Consider the following 23,276-nt stretch of genomic DNA (forward strand, 5'->3'; position numbering starts at 1 on the left):
CATGATATCATAACTAAATAATAAAAATACAAAAAAAAATGTGTATATCGCTAATATTATATATTCATCATAGTAAACAAAAATAAGTGTGAGAAATAAGATATGTTTTTACTAATGATGAAATGAAATTAATACAAAATTTAAATTTGACCCAAAAGTAAAATGAATTTTCAATCCATGTGGTGGGTTAGCAATTCAACTATTTAGGTTAAATGGGATAAAACATGATGTCATAATAATAAAAATTAAAAGGGCAAAAATACAATAAATTCTAAAAAAATAGAAATTTTGCAAGACCATGAGAAACAAATGCATTTAAATTGATTTGGGAGGTGTTGTCAGTGCAATTCCCATATCTACCAAAAAAAAAAGGGTCCTACAAGACCCATTTTAAGTTAAGAGGGAAACAAGTTTATGTAAACTGAGTTTGGCTTCGGCTCGAACAACTTTGCATTGGAAAATCTTCATACTTACTCTTTATTTCGGGAGAGATATTTCCCGATGCAAGGTTGAAAGAGGCTGTTCCCAGGATTTTAAATGTTGACTAATCTGTATTATGTCCCCATTGGAAAATCACATAAACCTATTTCCATGATAATCTGTATCATGTATGGGTGCGATTTAAACAAGTCAGATAGTCTGTTTCAACAAACATGTGTACCATACAACAATGTTTAAAATTTCGATACGATATGCCCTGATATGGGGTATATCATATCATATCTTTGAAAAATAGATATAGGATATACATGGAAATTGGGCGTTTTGCTTTTTTCCATGCGTATCAGACCCGTATCAAACCGTATTGGGGGTGCATCGAGGCATATTAACGAAAAAGATATGACCAAAAATTGAAAAAAAAAATAAATGGGGAAAACAAGCTTCTTTTCCCTGAAATAAGCCATCTTTCACCCCAAATGATTCTAAAACTCCAAACCTCATTCTTAAAGTGTTAGACTTGCAAGAGTTTGCAAGAAACAAGTGTGAATCGTTATTTTTTTTTTGAATATCTTTCAAATTTTGAAAAAATATGGCAAAAATAGGTAAGTTTTTTCAATTTCTATAATATCTTGTGATTTATTTTTTTCTTGAATGTTTAAATTTATGTTGATCTACATTTCTTACATTAAAAATCACATTTTTTTTTGTGTTTTCAATAGATTTATGTAAATTTCATGAAGATATTTGAGGAAATTATAAATTAATAAAGAATTTGAAAATGTAATTTTTTCACTATCCATAAAGACTAAATATGTTTTAGATCTATGGATTTATCTATCATATCCATAGAGAAATTGGAATTTCTTCTTTAATATTTTTTGATTTTTTATATTTTTAGAATTAACAAATAAATAATAATTAATTATATTTTATCACTTGATCACAACAATTGAGTATATTATAATTCTATGGATGATCTATCATATCCACAGACCAATTGAAATTTCTTCTTTAATAATTATCACTTTTTTTATTTTTAGAATTAAAAAAAATTAATTAATTATATTTTATCATTTGATCACAATGATTGAATATATTATAATTCTATAACTGATCTATCATATCCACAAATCAATTAAAATTTATTCTTTAATAACTATTTTTTGAATATATTATATAATGCTTATTTATTTTTGATAATTTTTAGAAATAAATAATAATTATTTAAATAATAAATAATTATTGATTATATTTTCACATAGAAGTTGTGCCAATACATATTTTATGGTTGGATATGGGATTTGGATTTTTCTCATCCCATAAAACATTAAAACTTAAGAATTATAATATATAAATTATATTTAAACATAAAATTTTTAATGAAATTATAATTAATTACTATATATTTTTTCATAAAACCATTAAAATATTATATATATACCTTTCCGACGTTTAGATACTTTAATCTTTAGCCATACGGTAACTCGCTTACGCATATATCACACGGGTCGGACCCGCTTGCGGGGGCTGAAGCGTTGGTTCTGCTGCTTTCACTGAGATGCTTTGGAGAAGCCAGAAGCCGCGAAAGCCCTCCCAAATGGGACGGAAAACTCCACGCCAGCTTTAAGGCCGTCCCGAGAGACGGTTGGCATCTCCCCCAACAGGGACGGCAACAGCCGTCGGGCTTACCTGTTAGTCTGTTACTTCCAGGCTCCAGCTGGTTTTGAGAAGAAGCAGAGTCCACATCGTCATTTCAAGCGGTGGAGCTGGATCCCCCCAACCCATGTTCGTAAAAAGTTCCAACTGAAGTTCAACTGCAGATGGTAAAACATAAGTACCAAATCCAGTCATCCGGTTCCGGTCTTAAATACCACCGACCATTACAACAGTCCTATTGCCATCTGTCTCTCGGTTCTCCTTTCCTTCTCCTCCTCTTTCCTCCTTCCCTCCACTCTAGCCCATATACAAATAAGCAGAGCGAGAGCGATATCAGAAGCATCAACACAGAAAAATAAAAATGGCATCACTCGACGACTCCTCAAAATCTGGATCTGCGGCTGCTGCAACCAACTGCTGTGACACGACGCCGACAACTCCTCCACAAGGCCGCAAGGTAGCCTTGATCACTGGTATCACCGGCCAGGACGGTTCCTACCTTACCGAGTTCCTCCTCAACAAGGGCTACGATGTCCACGGCCTGATCCGTCGCTCGTCCAACTTCAACACCCAGCGTATCAATCACATTTACATCGATCCCCACAATGCCCACAAGGCCCGAATGAAGCTGCATTACGCTGACTTGACTGACGCCTCCTCTCTTCGCCGTTGGCTCGACACCATCCTTCCCGACGAGGTCTACAACCTTGCTGCCCAGTCTCATGTTGCCGTCTCCTTCGAGATCCCCGACTACACTGCTGACGTCGTCGCCACTGGTGCCCTCCGCCTCCTGGAAGCCGTTCGATCCCACATCTCTGCCACTGGCCGCAACCACATCTGCTACTACCAGGCTGGATCCTCCGAAATGTTCGGATCTACGCCACCTCCTCAATCGGAATCCTCCCCATTTCATCCCCGATCGCCTTACGCCGCGTCCAAGTGCGCTGCGCATTGGTACACTGTCAATTACAGGGAAGCCTATGGCATCTTCGCCTGTAACGGGATTCTGTTCAATCACGAATCGCCCCGCCGTGGTGAGAATTTCGTGACTCGGAAGATAACTCGAGCAGTGGGTCGGATCAAAGTTGGGCTGCAGAATAAACTATTCTTGGGCAATTTGCAAGCCTCGAGGGACTGGGGGTTTGCGGGAGATTACGTGGAGGCAATGTGGTTGATGCTTCAGCAAGAGAAGCCGGACGACTACGTGGTGGCGACGGAGGAGTCTCATACGGTGGAGGAGTTCCTGGAGGTGGCGTTTGGGTATGTTGGATTGAAGTGGAGAGATCACGTGGTGATCGATAAGCGGTATTTTAGGCCTGCGGAGGTGGACAACTTGAAAGGGGACTCGACCAAGGCGAGGCGTGTACTGGGGTGGAAGCCCAAGGTTGGATTCGAGCAGTTGGTGAAGATGATGGTGGATGAGGACATCGAATTGGCGAGGAGGGAGAAGGTGCTTGTTGATGCTGGGTATATGGATGCACAGCAACAGCCTTGATAATGGAATCATGGGTTCGCCTTAGTTATATTAAGGTTTTGGGTTTTTTATTCTCTGTTCATTAGGGGTTAATGCAATTTAAGATCCACAAGTTTTTGTCTTTCTTGGTATTTAATTTAATCTATTTTCGTCTTCTTTTACTTCATGGTTGATTGATCTTCATGGATCCAATATATTAAATTCCAGTAATTCGATACAATTTCCACTATGCGTCTCTAGCATTTATTTGTTATTGGTCTTGGTTCTTGTCAAATTAGTTGATCTGGAAAAATGCATCTAGTTTCTGATAATTGAGTATGCTCAGTTCATAGTTCCACTACAACTAACGCATTTCTTATAAGACCATTTACTTTGACAGTGAGAAGTGGTTAGACACAAAATTTAAGGTCTAGAGGGCAATGGGAAAGCAAAAGAAGACATCAATGGAAGTAGAGAGAAGACATATTTAATAGGAGATATGGTTCTCTATGTTCTTGGCAGGCTGGGGTGACAGAAGGGCTTGTCTAGCTGTGAGCATATAGTTGGGATGGGGCATAATTGAATTTACCTCTGAAAAGGAAACACAAGGGGGAGTGAGGAAGGGCTGGAAGAACGTTGTTGTCCATTCAAGGGTTGTCATGGTAGTTTACCCCTAATATCCATCTATAATCAATCTATACTTCTGGAAAATTGCAGAGAGAATATCAGATTAATTTATGAAATAATATCCCAAAAATACATGCTCCTCTTTTTTTGCCTTTCTCCATAATTATTTGAAGGTTTTAATGTCCCCAAAAGGAAGCAAAATTAGGAACTGGATTAACTCTTCAACAAGAAAATTAGTTCTGTATTTCAGCTTTTATTTATTTATTTATTTGCTTAACAAAAGAGTACTTTCATTCTGCAAATGTTCTTTTTTCCCCTTCCTATTCCATGACAGGATTCACAGGAAGTAATTCTTGAAGAATACATACATTCAAACATCCTGAACACTTGGGGCTTCATTATCCTACCAACCGGAGTCAATATGGGGTAGCATTTCTGAATTCTGATAACTAAATGTAACTGTGTAAGAATTTAGCTTTCATGCTGGTCTCTATTACGCATCATTAAGAATTTAGTATCCATACTGCAAGGTTGGCTAGACAAATTCTGCATTGCAAGCCCACCCATGTATAGCCATATCTTACTGGAGAATCATAAGTCTTTTAAGTGTTGTTACTTTTTTCAACCATTTCTTTCTTTCTTTCTTTCATTTTTTGACCTTTCAAAATCTTAAACTTATACCATATCACTTGTTCTCACTTGCAGTCATTACTTTCTGTAAGGGATTAATTATAAAGCCACTTCAATTTTCTCTAAGGCCTGTCACTTAATAGTGCAATATTTTGGTTCCTGCAAATATACATATTTCCAATTTATCCTCTGTAGAGAGGATGGGTCGAATGGCCCATAGCTCATAGACCACAGCTGTTTTTATTTCTTTATGTTTCTGTTCTATTTTTGTTAATGGGCCTGTTAAACCTTTTTTATTCTTGTTTAATTAGTTGGCCACCCAATTAAGGGCCTACTTGTAATTTCAGAAAATTAGTAATTATTTCTTAATGAAAAGATTAGGGAAGGAGGAGCTGTACAAAAAACTCTTTCTCCTAAACCCTCTCACAACCAAACTCTTTTTCGATCACTCATTCGATTCAGCTCTCCATACACATTGTGTATGGGAAAAAAAGAAAAAGGGGCCTGCTCTGATATCAAGAAGAAAAACAGTCCCAAAAGAATGAGAGGATTTGATTAAAAAGGTGCGAAATACAAAGTAGATATCAGCAGCAAGAAGAAGAAGAAGAAGAAGAAGAGGAAGAAGAAGAAGAAGAAGAAGAAGAGACAAGAAGAAGACTTCAGCTGTGAGAGGGTTTAGGAGAAGAGTTGTTTGTACATCTCCTCCTTCCCTAATCTTTTCATTAAGAAATAATTACTAATTTTCTGAAATTACAAGTAGGCCCTTAATTGGGTGGCCAACTAATTAAACAAGAATAAAAAAGGTTTAACAGGCTCATTAACAAAAATAGGTTTGTCAGGTTCTTTTTGGTTTTTAGGGAGATGCTATACTCACTACCACCTTTCTGATTAATCATATGCCTTAACATATTCTTGACCATCCTTGGATTGAGTTTTTTATCACACTGAATCTTTGGTTGCAGATGTTATGTTCATGTTTTGGGCCCTCAAATCAAAGTTCAACAAGGCAATTGGGTGTGTGTTTTGGGTTTGTGCAATTACCCAGAAAGGTTATTGTTGTTTTAACTTTTAAGTCTATTTTTATTTGGAAGTATGTCTTGAATGGTTATTTATTTTTATGTACTTAGGTGGAGGGTTTTTCTGCAATTTCATGTTTTCCCCATAAATAATAATAGAGTGGAAGATGTCACTATTTCTCTTCTCCCGATACTTTTTTCTTGTCTGTTTTCTGCTTCTAACTCTTTTCTATGGCAGAAAAAAATATGTATCCATGATTCCATGGATGTTATCTTTGGTGAGTATACTTATTGGCAATTCTGGTGAGAGGGAGGTCGATGCCAACTTTGATTCTTTTGAGCCTGTTCCATTACCTATTCTTGTTCCTCACCATTGTTATTGCTCTTGTTTCTCCTATCCCGCAAGTTCTCTTTAGGCAAGTCCACATCATGAGCTTCAGGTGTACTAGAGACACAAGTGAGTTCTTCTCCATTCTAAAGTAGAGTGTCCTCCACGACAAATCAACTCAAGGAAAAAAGGTCCAGGCTCTAATGCTTCCTCACCTACCCATTTCATTGATTTGGACCTTTCCATTGCCTAATGTAGCACATCCACTACTCATTGTCTTTCTCGTTTTTTGTCCTATGATTTAGCATCACCCTTGTACAAATCCTTTCTTGCCTCTATGTCTTTTGAGTATGTTCCAAAAATGTGCCAAAAGCTCTATATAGGTTAGAATGGAGGGATGGAATGCAAATTGAGATGGATGCACTGATGAAGAATTATACTTTGGATGTAGTTGACTTACTAAATGGTAAAAAACCTATTGATTTCAAGTGGGTGTTTATAGTGAAGTACAGAGTAGATGGCTCAATCAAGAGGTATAAAGGTAGTAGCAAAAGGTTACACAGAGATGTATAGGGCCAACTATGGGTTTTTAGCATTCTATTCATCACCTTTGTATTAGCTAGATGTGAAAAATGCTTTTCCTAGACCTCCATGAAGAGGTATTATGGAACTTCCACTTGGGTTCTAAGTGGTGTAACAGGTAGAAAGTATGCAGGCTTCTTTAGACCAATTGATGGATTTGGATAAAATTAAGAGTACATAATACAAGGAGGCAGATCCTAAGAAGATTGACTAGATAAGACTAACAATATTATTGGATCCTTGTTCATGAGGAGAGATGTATTGGTCTAGCAAGTTATTTAATTGATTAGAGGAAAGGGACCAACAACATAGGATGGGGATACTTTGGTGGGAGGTAGGAAAGGAGAATGGAATGAGCTGATGGGGCTTCAAAAATTGCATTCAGTTGGGGAGGAAGCAGTGTTAGACAGTCTTGTATGCCCTTAGCTTCAATCGGATTTGATGTACCTTTGTTATTTAGTGGAAATAAATTAAAGTGCATGTTTGATTCATGTTGTTTGGTGTAATTCTGTGTAAGACCCTAAAACTGGACACTTATAGAAACTTGTGTTGGTTTTAAATGTTCACAGGCATTGGATAAGTCTGGGGAGATTTATCCTGCCAAGGCTGATACTGATGTGCCACCAAGTGTTGGGATGGCTTGTTTCGGCCATCAGGGTAAGACCCAAGGCACATGCAGTTGTAATTCAGCCCATACACCTAGTAAACATAATTGTTAATGCTTTAAGTTTTAAATGGGCCATTCGATGGGCTTTACAGCAGTTAATTGATTGGATCAATTCTTCCTTTACATTCATTCGATGGGCCATAAGCACTTGGCCCATGATAATTTGTTAGTGGCTCTTGTGCACACCATGGCTGAATGCACATCATTGCCATGGTGTCCCTTAAGGTCATTGGATGACCCCTCTCTACTTGGTGGGCCTCACAACCCTGAAAAGGGATGCGTACGGAGCCCCTAGCCGATTGGGGCCCACCAGAAATCTGGCTTTATGAAAGCCAGTGGGAGCCACTTTGGTTTGACCTAAATTAGAATTAAGGCGTAATTTTGTTCCCTCCAAGCAAATATGAGTGCGTGTGATAGGGAGATCCATTTGATGGGCTCTAAGATGGGTTCATCAGTAATGAGAAAACGCACCATAAAATTGGGCTATCCATTTGTTGTTGGATCTGTTAGAGTGTTTCATTAGATAATAGGGGCGTCGTAGATCGATGTGGGAGGGGCTTCACCAGAAAATGGGAACTCTCTCACGGTACCTTGGCGTAATCTGAACATGATGGGTGTGCACTCACTGGACAGAAAGGTTTACCTGAAAATGGCTCTGAACCTTATATGACAGAGGCCAAAGGAAAACTCATCTGATGAGTAGATATGATCCGTCACAGAAAGGTGGTGGGGTTATGCAGCTGAAGCAGTTGGCTTCATGCACCCTATGTGATTTCCTACATTTCCAGAGACATTCCGTCGTCTCCGTCACTGAGAAGGGAGGGAAAATCTCAGAGATTAATAAATGGGAATGTAACATAGATTAAAAGCCATATCTATGTAGGTAACATGAATCAAACTAAGGTTGTGGATTAACGTTTTTGCTGTTTTATCAGAAAATGACAAACGGTCAATTTGCAAAGCTTCTAGATGATAACAAGCTTAAGGGCTCAAACTATGCTGACTGGTACAAAAATCTTATGCTGGTCATAACTTCTGAAAAGTTAGATAAGGTGGTGAAAAATCTTGCCCTGGAACGTCCAGGTAATAGGGCTTCTAAGGCCCGTAGGAGGGACTATCAAGATTGGGAGGATAAGAACTCCCTAGCCTGTTGCTTTGTCATTGCCTCATTAGACAACTCAATACAGAGACAGTTCGATCAGATTGAACTAGCCAATGACATATTGGACAGTCTAAGAACAATGTATGAAGAGCAGAACCGTTTTACTCGACAAAAGGTCCTGAAATTGTTCATGACCGCGCAGATGTCCAAGGGGCAAAAAGTTCATGACCATTGTCTTCGGATGATGGGATACATTAATGAACTTGAAGCTCTTGGATCCGGGCTAGATCTTGGCACGCAAGTGGATGCCATCCTGAATTTTTTGCCCTCTTCCTTCAATGCGTTCATTATGAACTACAATATGAATAAGCTGAATGTCAGCGTCCAAGAACTCAACAATATGTTGCAGAGGGCCGAGGATCTTTTAAAAAAGGATGAGCCTGTGGTTATGCTTGCTGAAGCTAACAGATCGGCCAAGAAAAAGAGAAAGACAAAGAAGCCTCAGAAGAAAGCTACCAAACCCAAGAAGCAGAAGAAGAAGAAGGCATCGGATGTCTGTCACTTCTACAAACAGACCGACCATTGGAAGAGGAACTGTCCTGCCTACCTGGAATTTAAGAAAGGTAACATCGAAACTTGTGTTATAGAAACTAATATGTTAGTTACTTCTGTGTCCTGGTGTGTTGACTCCGGGGCTTCAACTCATGTGTGTAATTCACTGCAGAGGTTCAAAGTTAGCAGAAGATTGAGTGATGGCGAAGTGATACTTTTCTTGGGAACGACTGCAAGTGTTGCAGCCGTAAATAGGGAATATCTCTTCATGAACTTAACTGTAGAGAACACTGATGTGAGCCCCACAGCTGTGGTCCCCACTGTGTTCATAGGACAGTATGTGCAATTATTTATTTCAGTCATGTTAGTGTTAGTTGGTGGTCAGTATGTTATTTCAGTTGTTACTTATTTTAGTTTGTTATTTGCTTTATTTGTCATGTAAGTATTAAGGGCAGATCTGTCCTTTCCTCTATGTACTGAACATAACCTATAAATACTAAGAGAGTGGCGGCGGCAGATCAATTTAGAATCTATTCCTCCTTTCAAACCTTTGTGTTCTCCTGTTCTCCTCTCTTTTCTTATTTTCCTTACTTTTCTTCTACCTTTCCTAATCTGAAATCCATTAGGATTCAAGGCTGATTGTAGTCTTGATCGCCTACTTGGTATCAGAGCCTATCTAGGGTTTCTCATGTGAGTCTAGTCCAGCCGATCACATGAGAACTATCTAGGGCTGGAAGTTTATAAAGAAGTGTTCGTTGGCTGATTCTTGGAGGTTATCAGAAGAGTTTAGCAGCTGTTCGAAGACTTGGCACGGCTTGTAGAGTGTTGGTAATCAGGAAGAATCAGAGAAGTCTAGGGTTCAGGCAATGTTGGAAGGTAGCGAACAGAATTCTCTGGGTAGGTCTTATTTATTTTCTAGAGATTGCTATCAGTCAAGATAGGTTGGACCTATCTAGAAGGAGCGGCCGAACTGCTTTTAGGGTTTTCTCTCAGAGGTGATCTATTCTAGGGTTTGACATTAACCCTACGGCAAGACCTAACTGTTGGGCCGAACTCTTTTATCTTCTTGGAAAGTGTTCGTTTTAAGGGTTTTCTCTCAGAGGTGATCAGTTTTTAGGGTTTCACATTGACCCTACGACAAGACCTAACTGTGAACCCCTTGGAAAGTGAGGTTGAGCACTTATTTTAGACCGACGATTAAAACCCTAATTCTGTTCCAGCATCTTAGATTGCTCTCTAAGCTGGTTTCAAACTTGTCTCTTGGTTTTGATCTCTTTTAGGGGGTGAAAACTTGTACAGACTGCTTGGTATTGTGATTTCCGATTGGTTTCAGATTAGATTTACACTGGTTTCATGCATATACCGTGATTACAGGTTGGTTTCAGATCAGACCTGCATTTTCTGTTGTAGTAACCCTAATAGTTCGTAACTACTAATTCTTGACCAAGAATGGAGTTTAAAAATCAGGGAGAAGGTAGTTTTGGGAACAACAGTTATGGTAGTGTATCTGAAACTGGGTTTCAGGTTACAACTATGAGATTTGATGGGTCAAACTACTTGGAATGGGCCCAATCAGCCATGATGACTATTGGGGGAAGGGGAAAACTAGGTTATCTCTTGGGAGATGTGAAAGAACCTTCCAAGGAGGATCCAATGTATACCAAGTGGGTTCAAAAGAACTACTTGGCTATGACATGGCTGTGTAACTCTATGCAGCCACATATCAGCCGAAATTACTTGTGGGCAAAGACAGCCAAGGAGATATGGGATGTTATGAAAGAAACCTATTCCCAACCCCTTAACGTTGCCAGAGCCTATGAATTGAAGTGTGAAGTGAATAGTCTTAAACAAGGAGAAAAACCGGTTTCTGTCTACTTCTTTACATTGAAATCCTTGTGGCATGAAATTGATTATCTAGAGACTCTTGAGTGGAAAAGTCCCAAAGATGCACAAACTTATAGAAGGCAAGTCGAGACGAATAGGGTATTTGAATTTTTAGCTGGCCTGAATTCAGATTATGACATTGTGAGGCAACAAATACTAACCAGAGATAGTGTGACCCTCTCTCAAGCATACTCCCTGGTGCATAGTGAAGAGACCAGGAGGAAAGTTATGATGCAACCTCAACCCTTTTCCCCAGCCCTAGTAGCTGTTAAACCTAAGTCAGGGGTGATATAGAAAGGGACAAGAAAAAGGAAGACAAACGGGATCTGGTATGTGAACATTGCAAGAAACCCAAGCATACAAAAGATACTTGTTGGAAGCAACACTCTCATTTGGTCCCAGCAAAATTGAGAAATAAGAAGGGTAATGCTCATATGGTTGTGAATACTGATTCAGCATCCTCGTCAGGCACAAAAGGCACACCCCTAGAGACCTTAGCCGCCGTTCGGGCTACCCTAATACAGTTGGAAAAGGAAGTTGGGAATTCAGCTCAGCCATCTCAGTCACCATCAGCCCCTGCCACATCTGCATTTGCACATTCAGGTGCTCGAGCCTCAGCTTACCATGTTTCAGCTCCAGGTAATACTGAACATTGTTGGGTAATAGATTCAGGTGCATCCGACCATATGACTAGCATGCCATCCTTGTTCACTACATATCACTTATCCTTTGGTAGAGATAAAGTATCTATTGCTGATGGCTCTCTTGTTCCCATTTCTGGCAAGGGTGACATCAAGTTATCTGATACCATCTCTCTATCTTTTGTCTTGCATATTCCTAAGCTTGATACTAGCCTGCTTTCAGTCAATAGTATTACCAAACATATGAACTGTTCAGTAACCTTTTTCCCTGACCGATGTGTTTTTTAGGACTTGGAGACAAGGAAGGTGATTGGGACTGGCCGTGAGACGAAAGGGATCTATCTACTCGGAGAGAGTTCTCGTTGGGAAGAGCCAGTGGATAAGAAGTCCTTTGTTTCTCAGTTTGTGAGTCCGGTTATACTTTGGCATAATCGATTAGGTCATTTATCTTTCCGGTCTTTGAAGAGTCTGTTTCCTACTTTATTTGAGTCTGTTGAGATGTTGAAGTTGAAATGTGAGAGTTGTGAGTTTGCCTAACATTGTAGAACATCTTATTCTTTGAGTAATAAAAGAAGTAATAATTCTTTTGATATTGTGCATACTGATGTTTGGGGGCCATATCACATCCCTTCTATGGGCGGGTACAGATATTTTATGTTGTTTGTTGATGACTATACCCGTTTTTCTTGGGTCTATCTAATGTGTTCTCGAGATGAGGTTCCCGCTCTAACCCAAAACTTTCATCAGATGATTCTAACTCAGTTTGGGGCCAAAATCAAAGTTCTCAGATCCGATAATGCAAAGGAATACTTTGCTAAGCCATTAACTTCTTACCTCCTTAATCATGGGGTTATTCACCATAGCACTTGTCCTCATACACCATAGCAGAATGGGGTTGCCGAAAGGAATAATAGGCACATCTTGGAGGTGGCTAGAAGCATTATGTTTACCTCCAATGTACCTATTCGCTTCTGGGGTGATGCTATCCTCACGACAGTATATCTGATTAATCGGGTTCCTTCCTGAGTCCTTGATATGAAACCCCCTTTTAACTTCTATACCCAGACGAGGAATTGTTTACTGTTCCTCTTAAAACCTTTGGTTGTACCTGTTTCGTTCAACTTCTCGGGCCCCATCATTCCAAGTTTGACCCTAAGGCCTCCAAATGCATTTTCCTCAGTTATGCACAAACTCAAAAGGGTTATTGCTACTATGATCCTGTTTCGGGGAGGAAGTTTGTCTCCATGGATGTCACCTTCTTTGAGGAGACACTCTATTATCCTAGGGTTTCTCCTTAGGGGGAGAGCAGTGAGAGTGGGGATTTGGGTCTCTTTCCTCAGGGGGAGCGTAGTGAGAGTGGGGTTAACACATTTGAGACTGTTTCTTTACCTATTCCATTGGGTGATGAAGGCTGTAATGGTGAGGGTGGTCAGAGGGATTAGGAGTCGAAAGTCTATCACAGGCGATGCAGGCAGGTTGATCTTGGTCATCGGCAGTCCAGGCCAGCTCCAGTTCCTTCTACGGCTCCAAATCCAGGTATTGCAGTCCTAGGGCCCACTTAGACACCTTCCTTTATTGCCACTTTCCCCCCTGCGGATGACCTTGACCTCCCTATTGCCGTTCGTAAAGGGAAACGACATTGCACCACATCTACAGCTCACTGCATTTTCCAGTTTTTATCCTATGACCGATTATCTCCCTCTTATAGGTCCTATATCACTTCCATTGCCAATGTCCCTATTCCCAGAACAGTGCAAGAAGTCTTATCAGTTCCAGAGTGGAAAGATGCAATGCAAGTTGAAATGGATGCCCTATTGAAAAATAACACTTGGGAGCTAGTTGACCTACCCAAAGGAAAGAAGTCAGTTGGATGTAGATGGGTATTTACTGTGAAGCATAATGTTGATGGTTCCATTGAAAGGTACAAAGCCCAACTGGTTGCAAAGGGGTTCACCCTGACTTATGGTATAGACTACTTGGAGACCTTTGCCCCGGTAGCCAAGATGACCACCATCCAAGTTCTATTATCCTTTGCACCAAGTTATTCTTAGCCCTTATTCCAGATGGATGTCAAAAATGTTTTTCTGAATGGGGACTTACAGGAAGAGGTCTACATGCAATTGCCTCTTGGATTCTATGATATAGAGACAGGTAAGAAGGTTTGCTGACTGAATAAGGCATTGTATGGATTAAAGCAGTCACCTAGAGCTTGGTTTGATGGATTCAGACTAGCCCTTGGAAAATTCAATTATGTACAGGCCCAGTTAGATCATACACTGTTCATTAAAAGGGTGGACTTCTCTTTGGCCCTACTTGCTGTATATGTGGATGATATTGTAGTGACAGGAAATAATAGTAGTGAGATTGAGTCCCTCAAACAGCTCCTTCATCAAAAGTTTGAGGTGAAAGATCTTGGTGCACTACGGTACTTTTTGGGTATTGAGGTTGCTAGATCTAAACAAGGGATCTTTATCTCTCAGAGAAAATATGTTCTAGATCTGTTGGCAGAAACTTGAAAGTTAGGTGTCAAGCCTGCTGATACACCCATTGAACAAAATCACAAGATCAGTGCAGAGGGCGGGGAGCCTCTTGAAGACAAAGTTATGTTCCAACGGTTGGTTGGAAAGCTCCTATATCTCTGCCTCACTTGGCTAGATATCAGTTATGTAGTTAGTGTTGTCAGCCAGCACATGCATTCCCCTAAAACTACTCATCTTTTTGCGGCAGAGAGAATATTAGCATACTTGAAGAGATACTCGGGTAGGGGTATACTATTCAAGAACGATAGTCACATGAATGTGGAGGTCTATACAGATGTTGATTGGGCTGGGAGTGCTGATGACAGGAGGTCTACTTCTGGATATTGTGCCCTTATGGGAGGTAACCTTGTCTCTTGGAGGAGTAAGAAACAAAATGTTGTTTCCCGCTCTAGTGTCGAAGCTGAATACAGGGCAATGGCTAACGGAGTGGCTGAAATCCTATGGCTGAGATCACTACTTGAAGAGTTGGGTATTGATTATGAGAAGCCCTTGATGTTGTATTGTGATAATCAGGCGGCTATTAATATAGCTCACAATCCGATGCAGCATGACAAAACTAAGCATATCGAAGTTGATCGACATTTTATCCGAGAGAGGGGCTCATCACAGGAAGTGTGTCTCCCATATATCACATCCAACATGCAGCTCGCAGATATCCTAACCAAGGCTGTACCAAGGAAGAGGTTAGAGGCAGACCTATCCAAGTTGGGAATGATAAATATCTATTCCCAACTTGAGGGGGAGTGTAGAGAACACTGATGCGGGCCCCACAGCTGTGGTCCCCACTGTGTTCGTAGGACAATATGTGCAATTATTTATTTCAGTCATGTTAGTGTTAGTTGGTGGTCAGCATGTTATTTCAGTTTGTTATTTGCTTTATTTGTCATGTAAGTATTAAGGGCAGATCTGTCATTTCCTCTATGTACTGAACATAACCTATAAATACTAAGAGAGTGGCGGCGGCAGATCAATTTAGAATTTGTCCCTCCTTTCAAACCTTTGTGTTCTCCTATTCTTCTCCTCTTTTTTCTTCCTTTCCTTACTTTTCTTCTACCTTTCGTAATCTGAAATCCATTAGGATTCAAGGCTGATTGTAGTCTTGATCGCCTACTTTAACATTATAAGTACGGGAGATATTCCCAATATGTGGCTGGATGTTGTGCTCTCAGGGTGTGTAGATGATTTTTGCTTTCAGGAGATCTGGGCTCATTGTAGTGGGGATTCTCAGTTGAAGGAGTTTGGTTTGTTTCAGTTCAGTGTGGTTTTTGTTTTTCTCTTTGGTGAATAGGGTACCTGTGAAAGTTTTGTGCTCATGGTTTGGCTCTTTAGTAGGGTCTTTATGTCTGTTTCTTTCGTTTTTATATTTATTTAGGGGTTTCTGTTGGCTATTAGGCCCTTTTTTGTTAGGAGTCTGTGACGCCATATGGGGTTGGCTAGACAAATCCTGCTTTGATATTCCTCTCAATTGAGGGTCATGTTAATGGTTAAATACTTTTTATTAGTAATTTCATATTTTATTAATTTGTAATTAGGGAATATAGGTAAAGTGATATACAGTATGTGTAGCAAGCATACTAGGAAAGCCCCAACTGCCTCTGCCACCAATTCCCATTCTGTTTTGTTTACATTTGGATCCCAGGTTCCCTATAAATAACCCCCAAGTATAATGGATCCCTATTTTCCCCTTGTTTGGCCAATGTAGCTGTCAAACTGTTGGTTGATATTTGGTCTAAACAAATTTTATTCTTGGCTCCTAATGAAGGAAGATTTGGCCCGACCTCGTAATTACGCAACACGTGGCAAAGGCAACAGCTCAGCACAACAGTGCGCCCAAGGCGCGAGCACCAAAGGGAGGAGCCAGCGGTCCGAAATCCCTACTAGCAGTCCGAACTCCCTACTAAGAGCTGGAATGCCCCACAAGTAGCCCAAACTCTCCCTTAGGCCCCGAGCCAAACACAAAGGGCAATAACCCGAACTGGCCTGCCCCATGGCAGTTCGGAACACACCTCTATCCGAACTCAAGACTTCACCTCGCTCACCACTCTAGCACTTCGCCTCCAGGACGCCGAACTGAACAACCGTACCATGCCTGACACCGAGGAGGTTCGTATCCAGGGGCGGCGCACCTGACTGACTTGGGATCTGACGCTTGACTGCCGCACTTCAAACGGCCACCTGCCACCGCCATCTCCAGTTACAGAGACGGTTCCGACAAGGAGCAGTGGCGGTTCTATCCCAGCAGAGGGGATGCCACCCGAACTGGCAGAGCACAGAAGTAATCATACCTGACCTGACAGAAGCCTCGGAGTGAGTGCGCGAAGTGGTTATAAAAGGCTCCCTACCCCCCAAGAACAAGGTATGTGAACTTTGCGCCATCTGGTTTTATCTTGCCTTTGAGAGAATACTAACTTGAGCTTCAGAGCAATCTCACCGGGTTCCCCCTGGAGTTCCCTTATCTTCTCCATTTCAGGTTCTCTGTAGCTCCGTTCAGAGGCAAGGCCGTTGACAGCTAGGACCGGCCGGATTGCACACCATCAACTCCCTTGACAAATGTCTTCCTTCAGTGTATGCCTGTACCTGTACTGCTGGGGACCAATACTATTATTCTTCATTTACCTCAATACAACACAAAAGTCCCTTACATCATGAAGTCCTCTAAATTTGGGAGATTTCCCTCAACTTCAGCCCTTGTAATGATGCTAATAACTCAGTTCTTGCCCCAAAAGGCATCATTTCAATTTCCTGATCCACCTTTTTCCTGGCTTGCCCCAGCTTTTCTAATCACTTCTTACTAGTGCAGTAGTTTGACTTCTTTCTACATGCCCAAACCATTTTTGTCTACTGCTTTTATCACCTATTGAGGTGAACTCTACTAATTTGTGCATTTGTAATTCCATTTTTTCTAGTTTTTCTACTGGTCCAATTTGACATCCACATCTATACTAAACACATTCTTTGGATATGTTGTTTATTGACTGCCAAATATTTGCTCCATACAGTACTGGTGACCTTTCATTGTCTAATAGAATTTTCCATTGAACCTGATTGGTATATTCTCCTATAACTCACACCTCTTCTTGGGCAAAAGCATATAAGTTGATTTGCCTAATATTATTGTCCTACTACTCATAATGTTAATTTGGACCATTTCTTAATTTGTGCATACCATCCTTGAGTAGGGCCATGCTAATCTATTCTGTATGATGCCAGTTTTATTGGATGCCTTTAAATAAATGTTAATTTGTTGGTGAAGGAGGTCTAAACGAGAATACACAGTTACTAGGTTTAAGTTGTGTTTATATTATCCTTAATTGGAGTTTACAAAAGCTACCAATGTACATCAAATGCATGAAAATGTAAAGACCTCCAAAAGCATATCATAGGATTCAAAATTTCAATACGGTATGCCCTGTATAGCACCTTTCTGGGACTGAAACCTCTTTTTTAAGGTATTTTAAGAAAATTTTGTTTTTAGTAATTAAATAAAATAAAAATCCCCCTCATAAATTAAAAAAAAAGTATGCAAAATACGTGGTTCAGTTATTTTGATCAGATTGCTAAATTGTTGAATCTGTCCAGTGCTAAAAGGGTGTAATTGCTATATTGAAACCTTGTCTTTATTTGGCAGGTTTACTCGACTTGATAGTTGCAAGGGTCCAACATGCATTTGATGGAATTGTATAATCCCATCTTTATATATTCTTTAGTATTGCATATTTGAATCTTAAAATTTCTCATATTATGTGTAGGCAAGAGGACAGCTAAATTTGAGATTTGTTGTGGACGGAAAAGTAATACTGGTAATATAAAATCAGTGAAACGCAATGGATCAGTCGCAGCTTTGGAAATTAAGCTTGACAACCTGCGGAAGGAACTCTCTTCCATTCATGGGGGTATATTCCCTCATGCTATCCTGTCCACTCAACAGATTAGTTTGTTAAGTGCACAGTGACCAACTTCCGTCGAACAGGTATTTGCTCGAACATCTTGGTCTGTCTTCTGTGTTATATCTGAAATGCATTAATTTATCTAGGCATTTTTCACCAGCATCCCCCATCTCACCTCTGCATCACCCTCAAGGAAGTCAAAGAGAAGTGTCATTATGCAATCCACAATTATGTTTAATCATTCCACTTCTATTCGAAGGCCTACTTGGATGGAAAAGAACCCAAATTTATATACTGACCAATATATACTAGGTAAAATAATGTTTCTGATTCTCTACAGTTAAGGATCCATTACTTAGTTTGATGTCATGATAAAATCTTGGGTTGACGGTGTAAGAATGGGAGTTCCATCCCTCCCAAGACCCCTGATAGCTGGGACCAACCTTGGGTAATGTCCCTTTTTATTTTCTGCAATTACAGCTTAGTGATAGAACTAAAGGGGTTTAGTGTAGTTTCATCTTGCATAACCAATTGGTTAGTTGATTTAAATGGTCAAGATTGTGGTTGAAGAGGAACTCATGTATTGTCTCTTGCAGTTGGAGAAGATAATAGGGAAATTGAAGACAGAAAAGCATGGAAAGAGAATTCTTGAACAAGTTGAGCAGTATCTTGAATCTGGGCAACCTGATGAAGATAAATCAAATGAAGAGGAATGCAGTGAAAACAGAGCTAAGAAGAGGTTGAAGACCAAAATGGCACCTGTTTTAATTGAGAGCGGTGAAGATGAAGGATGACAGCTCAGAGCAAAATATAATGTCATTGTGTGTGTTGCATTGAACTTAATCTGCCAAGTGAGGTAAACGCCTGCTATTACTAGATTGGAGATCCGTGAACTCCAAGGCAGTCCCTTTGTTACTATGGCCTGGTGTCACCTTTCATATGGTCCACACACATGACAGATTCATGAGTCCAACCTGTTCAGGTTGTAAGCCATCTTTTTTTCCGGTGACTGTAGATTCTGAATCAGGAAGTCAGCAACTGTAATTCAGGTGATTCCAGGGTAAATTTATTTGCAACTTGATATGCATAGTTAAGTGGTGTTCATTCCATGCCATGGTTTTCCTTGACAAGGACACATGTGACCTGTGAACTTGTTTGTTTTGCGGCAAAGCATTGGCATCACTTGCATATGCCAGTGTCAAAAACACCAAATGGTGACCGTGGAGCTAACTAGATGGGTAGATGCTGAAACTAATATACCAATTTCGGTAGCAAGTTCCCGTTGTTCATTTACAATTCTACAAATGACTAATTTATGTTACAAAAGAGAACTTTAATGAGATGCTGAGAGAAAAGTTAAAAGAAAAGACTTCAAACTGTAGAAGTTGCCAGATGGGGTGTATTATTTATGATTCTAATGCCAAATGAACAACAATTCTTAGTGGAAGTTGAAAGACGATGTTAAGCGGCCAATACTTGGCACGCTAATATCAAAGTATCCTAAATGTTTAGTGTATTTGAAAGACAAATGTAAGGGATGTATCGAGATAAGTCTTGGATACATGGATGTAGACGAAAAATTAAGATATAGATGAAAATGCATGAAAACATATAGATACTCTAATAAATTGTAAATATACATCAAAAATATTAAATATAGGGCCTAAAGGAGATATGTATACACATTTCATGTCCTTTAATGATTTTTATGAAAAAAATGTCATAATAAACATAATGGGAACATATTCTCTAATAAGGTTATAACTACAAAATATAAGCTTAATTATTAATTAATGAAACATTTTCTATAATTGTGTAAACAATTATTTATTTCTTATTCAAACAAGTATTTTATTTTTATTACAAAAATTAAAAAATAAAATGTAACAGAAAAATAGTTTTATCGATGTGGTAGATCATCCATAGATTTACAACATGGTAGATATTATTTATCAAAGTTGTCATTTTAAACACAAAATGTCATAGAAATTATAAGAAAGTTAAGAAAACCTTATATATATAATAAAATAATTGGTTTGAGCAGTTGGGCAGTAACTAATCCATTGACAACACTACCTCCTGCCTAGACCTATTCATGGGTCGGGGTGGCCGGTCCAACTTGTTCTATATTGAGCTTGGACAAATTTTTAAGCCCTTAGGCCCAAGCTCGTAAGTCCAAACACTAGGCCTGACTATTTATGGGGCTAGACTCCAGTTTTACCAAATAAGCTCAGTCCAAGCTTGAGTCTAAGCCTTGCTCGATAATATTATATATAATTAATATATAATATATTATAATCTATAATATATAATATTATTAGTAGCAAAAAATGTATTATATTATATAGTATTGTATATAATTTAATATATATAATATAATATAATATATTATATATAAGGCCTAGGCCCAATGGTCGGGTTGGGCTCTAGCTCGAGCTTGGTCTTTTTTTTATAAGGCTGCGCTTGCTTGCAGTATAAATACAAACCGGTGTAATTAATGGTTTGGTTTGTATTTGTTGACGTTTGGATGGAGTGTAATTTTACATCGATAATTGATGTAAATACAACTTCGATAAAATCAATTTAAATATTTACATCGATAATCACACTTTTCACTTTACAACGGTTCACAACTTTAAGTAGGGGTTTGGCATTGGAGCGTTTCACAAATGTTCCTTTTCTGTTGATGTGTCATGCGCACCACATCAACAATTAAACAAAATCAGTAAAAAATGACATTTGACAGCCTTGTTTCTCGAAAATAAATGTTTTTGCAATGAATAGCTTTGAAATTCAAGAAAGAAAGGGTTTCTTGAAACATCAAATGTTCGTTTCTTGAATCACCTTGTTGATATGCCACATTCAAATTTGAAAAAAAAAACTTACTACTCTTTCAGATGGTTGTTATTATAAACATATTATAATATTAAACCAAATCACTTTAAACTGTATTCCTTTATTTGTGTTTCTAAAAAAACATATAAAACAAATCACTTATGAATGGAGGCCTAATTGTGAAACGCTCCGATGCCAAATGGATCGGTGTTCCATCTATATACTTTTACTTTTATATCGTATTCAAACGTAGCCAAAGGGGTAAAATCTGACACCAACTCGGGCCTATAAAACCAGTCACTTATGAATCGAGGCCTAATTGTGACGCGCTCTGATGCCAATGGATCGGTGATCCATCTATATACTTTTACTTTTACATTGTATTCAAACGTAGCCAAAAACTTCTTTCATCCGTCCCGACTCAAACCCGACCCGAGTTATGATTTATGAACAGGCCTATTTATCCTCAGCTTCCATTTTTCAAACTTCTTTCATCCGTCCCAAAACACCCAAGCGATATTATAGCCCTATTACAAGCGATATTTGATCTCCAAAAGGCCAAATTAGTGACACAACGGGTGATCATATTACAAAAACACATGTGCCCATTTAACACGTGAGAGAAGGGGCATTTATTAAAATTGTAAATATTTTTATTTAAATAAATAAAAGCAATTTTTAGGCTTTAATATCAATAAAAATAATATTTTTAATAAAATTTAAAAATAATATCAATTAAAATAAAATACTGTTCATCTTTTCCTCCGCCGAAAAGAGTGTTCTAACTCCTACCGACCCTGTCGACGGTCTAGTCTCCGCCGAAGGGAGCGTTCGACAAATCTCGGTCCCTCTGAGCCTCCAGACAGCCCAGTAAGATCGAAGCCACCGTCCAACAAGTGCTATGAGGAGGTTGTATTGGAGTGTGAGCAGGCGCTTTGGATTCTGAACCCTGTTGATAGAAGCTGGTCTGATCATTTTTGTCCTTTTTGGGCGAAAGTTTCGAGGGTAAGAATCATTACCTCGAAAGTATAGGGTGTCAGTCTATCATTTGCCATTTACAATTGTATAATTTACATTTACCATTTTAACCCCAACTTTTCCGTGTCAATCTACACCTTGTAGTCTGTCCAGCTTCAGTTAGGCAGCCCTACAATCGTAAGGTCCGAGGTCCAATCCGTGGGGTTCGGGTCGGGACCATCCGCTACAAACTCATCATTCTGCCCCATCCTCACTTTGAAAATTTAAGACCAACATAGCGTGTTTCCATCACTATCCACGTGTCCAATCGGTTGGATTGGTTACGAGTGAAAAAAAAACCTAAAAACTGAATTGACTCGAAATTTTGGTTAATCAAATTAATCAGTTCGATTTCGATTTTGGTTAATTAAAATAAAAAACCGGTAGTTAGTCGAATTAACCGATATATATTTTATATTTGTTATACATTATAAATTAATAAATATGTATTATGTATAAATATATAATATATTATTCATTATTTAAATAATATATATATATATATATAGTATTTTATTATATATTTTTCTATAATAAATATAGACCACTTGGCCCCACCCGATAACCAAAACCGAAACCAACCCGTGGCCTTTGATGCCTTACCAATCGTTCGTACACGAACACACATGGTATGTTGCAGTTTTTCCATCCTCCTCGAGGTTTCCATTCATCATTTCACAGTACAGGCAGCAAGCAAAGCTTCATTTGCCACGTGGACTAACCATAGATGGTTTAATCCTACATGGCAAAAATAGCGTCTACCAGCTTTTGTAGAGAGCAGAGAGTCAGAGACTGTAGACTGTAGTCCTCTCTCCTTAGTTGTCACCCACTTTTCTGCACATGTCGCCACCGCGTAGCTCCGACCCAATAAAAGAGAGGACTGAGGAGAATAATAGAGGACCAAAAAGGTGCGCCATTTTGGCGCACGTGTAGGCAAGTTGTACTCCATCATTTTCCTCCATGTTCTCTATCCCCGAACGGTTTCACAGTGGTAGTTCCTCGGGAATTCTCAGCTTTTCGTAGATATATCGTCTACTCCTACAAATTTTAATTAAATAATTGATGATTTAATTAAGAAAATATTCACTCTGCAACTGAAATCTAATTCGAATCCAGAGTTCTAGGGTTTAATCTGGAATTTCGAAGGTCGATGGAGAAGAAAATTCTGTCTGAGAGAAAATACTCGTTGAATTTAGTGATTAGGGATTTCTGGTGATGGTTTTGGTCTGAAAGCTTATTTGTTTCCTAATTTTGATCGATCGTGCTGTTGGAATCTGAGCTAACGAGCTGTAACGAAGAGGAGGTGCTTCATGGAGGCAATTCGGAAGCAAGCAAGCAAGCTCAGAGAGCAAGTTGCAAAGCAGCAACAGGTATTGCTGTTAACTTGTTTTGATTTTTATTCGTGGTTTGATGGTTGG

At 39.2% G+C, this 23,276-nt stretch overlaps 3 protein-coding genes, 1 non-coding gene and 1 pseudogene across 9 annotated transcripts in view; 4 read left to right on the forward strand and 1 right to left on the reverse strand.

Annotated features, from left to right (window-relative positions):
• The first annotated feature begins 1,910 nt into the window (after positions 1–1,910).
• Positions 1,911–3,800, forward strand: LOC148873670 (GDP-mannose 4,6 dehydratase 1). Its single transcript, XM_088978738.1, has one exon. The coding sequence runs from the start codon at positions 2,459–2,461 to the stop codon at positions 3,590–3,592; it is 1,134 nt and encodes a 377-aa protein (XP_088834864.1). The 5' UTR covers positions 1,911–2,458; the 3' UTR covers positions 3,593–3,800.
• Positions 2,078–2,166, forward strand: LOC148873671 (U6atac minor spliceosomal RNA; annotated as a pseudogene).
• Positions 3,801–7,419: 3,619 nt separating the features above from the next.
• Positions 7,420–19,112, forward strand: LOC148873672 (uncharacterized). Its single transcript, XM_088978724.1, has 3 exons — positions 7,420–17,797; positions 17,869–18,089; positions 18,603–19,112. Exon 1 carries the CDS (start codon positions 8,339–8,341, stop codon positions 9,494–9,496), a length of 1,158 nt encoding a protein of 385 aa, XP_088834850.1. The 5' UTR covers positions 7,420–8,338; the 3' UTR covers positions 9,497–17,797; positions 17,869–18,089; positions 18,603–19,112.
• LOC148873673 (U6 spliceosomal RNA) lies at positions 17,253–17,356 on the reverse strand. Its single transcript, XR_016106350.1, has one exon. It is a non-coding gene; the product is annotated as a U6 spliceosomal RNA (small nuclear RNA).
• A 3,539-nt stretch (positions 19,113–22,651) lies between the features above and the next one.
• LOC148873674 (SH3 domain-containing protein) overlaps positions 22,652–23,276 on the forward strand; it is a 103,331-nt gene continuing 102,706 nt past the window's right edge. For 4 of the 6 annotated variants that reach the window (XM_088978785.1, XM_088978768.1, XM_088978789.1 and 1 more), the window contains exon 1: positions 22,754–23,228. Coding sequence is in view for 2 of the 6 variants with exons in the window: in XM_088978750.1 (XP_088834876.1) it covers positions 23,169–23,228 (60 nt within the window). In the remaining 4 variants the exon portion in view is untranslated. Of the gene's footprint in view, positions 23,229–23,276 lie in introns of all 6 variants that reach the window. The other 2 variants (XM_088978750.1, XM_088978759.1) reach the window with 2 other exon arrangements.

The sequence above is a fragment of the Nelumbo lutea genome, chromosome 1 (assembly GCF_056320005.1).
Source record: "Nelumbo lutea isolate HS-2025 chromosome 1, American lotus-T2T, whole genome shotgun sequence".
Classification (NCBI taxonomy): Eukaryota; Viridiplantae; Streptophyta; class Magnoliopsida; order Proteales; family Nelumbonaceae; genus Nelumbo; species Nelumbo lutea.

Excerpts from the sequence above, each read along its gene's own strand:
- LOC148873670 (XM_088978738.1), top strand. The coding sequence starts at position 2,459 with ATGGCATCACTCGACGACTCCTCAAAATCTGGATCTGCGGCTGCTGCA.
- LOC148873672 (XM_088978724.1), top strand. The coding sequence starts at position 8,339 with ATGACAAACGGTCAATTTGCAAAGCTTCTAGATGATAACAAGCTTAAG.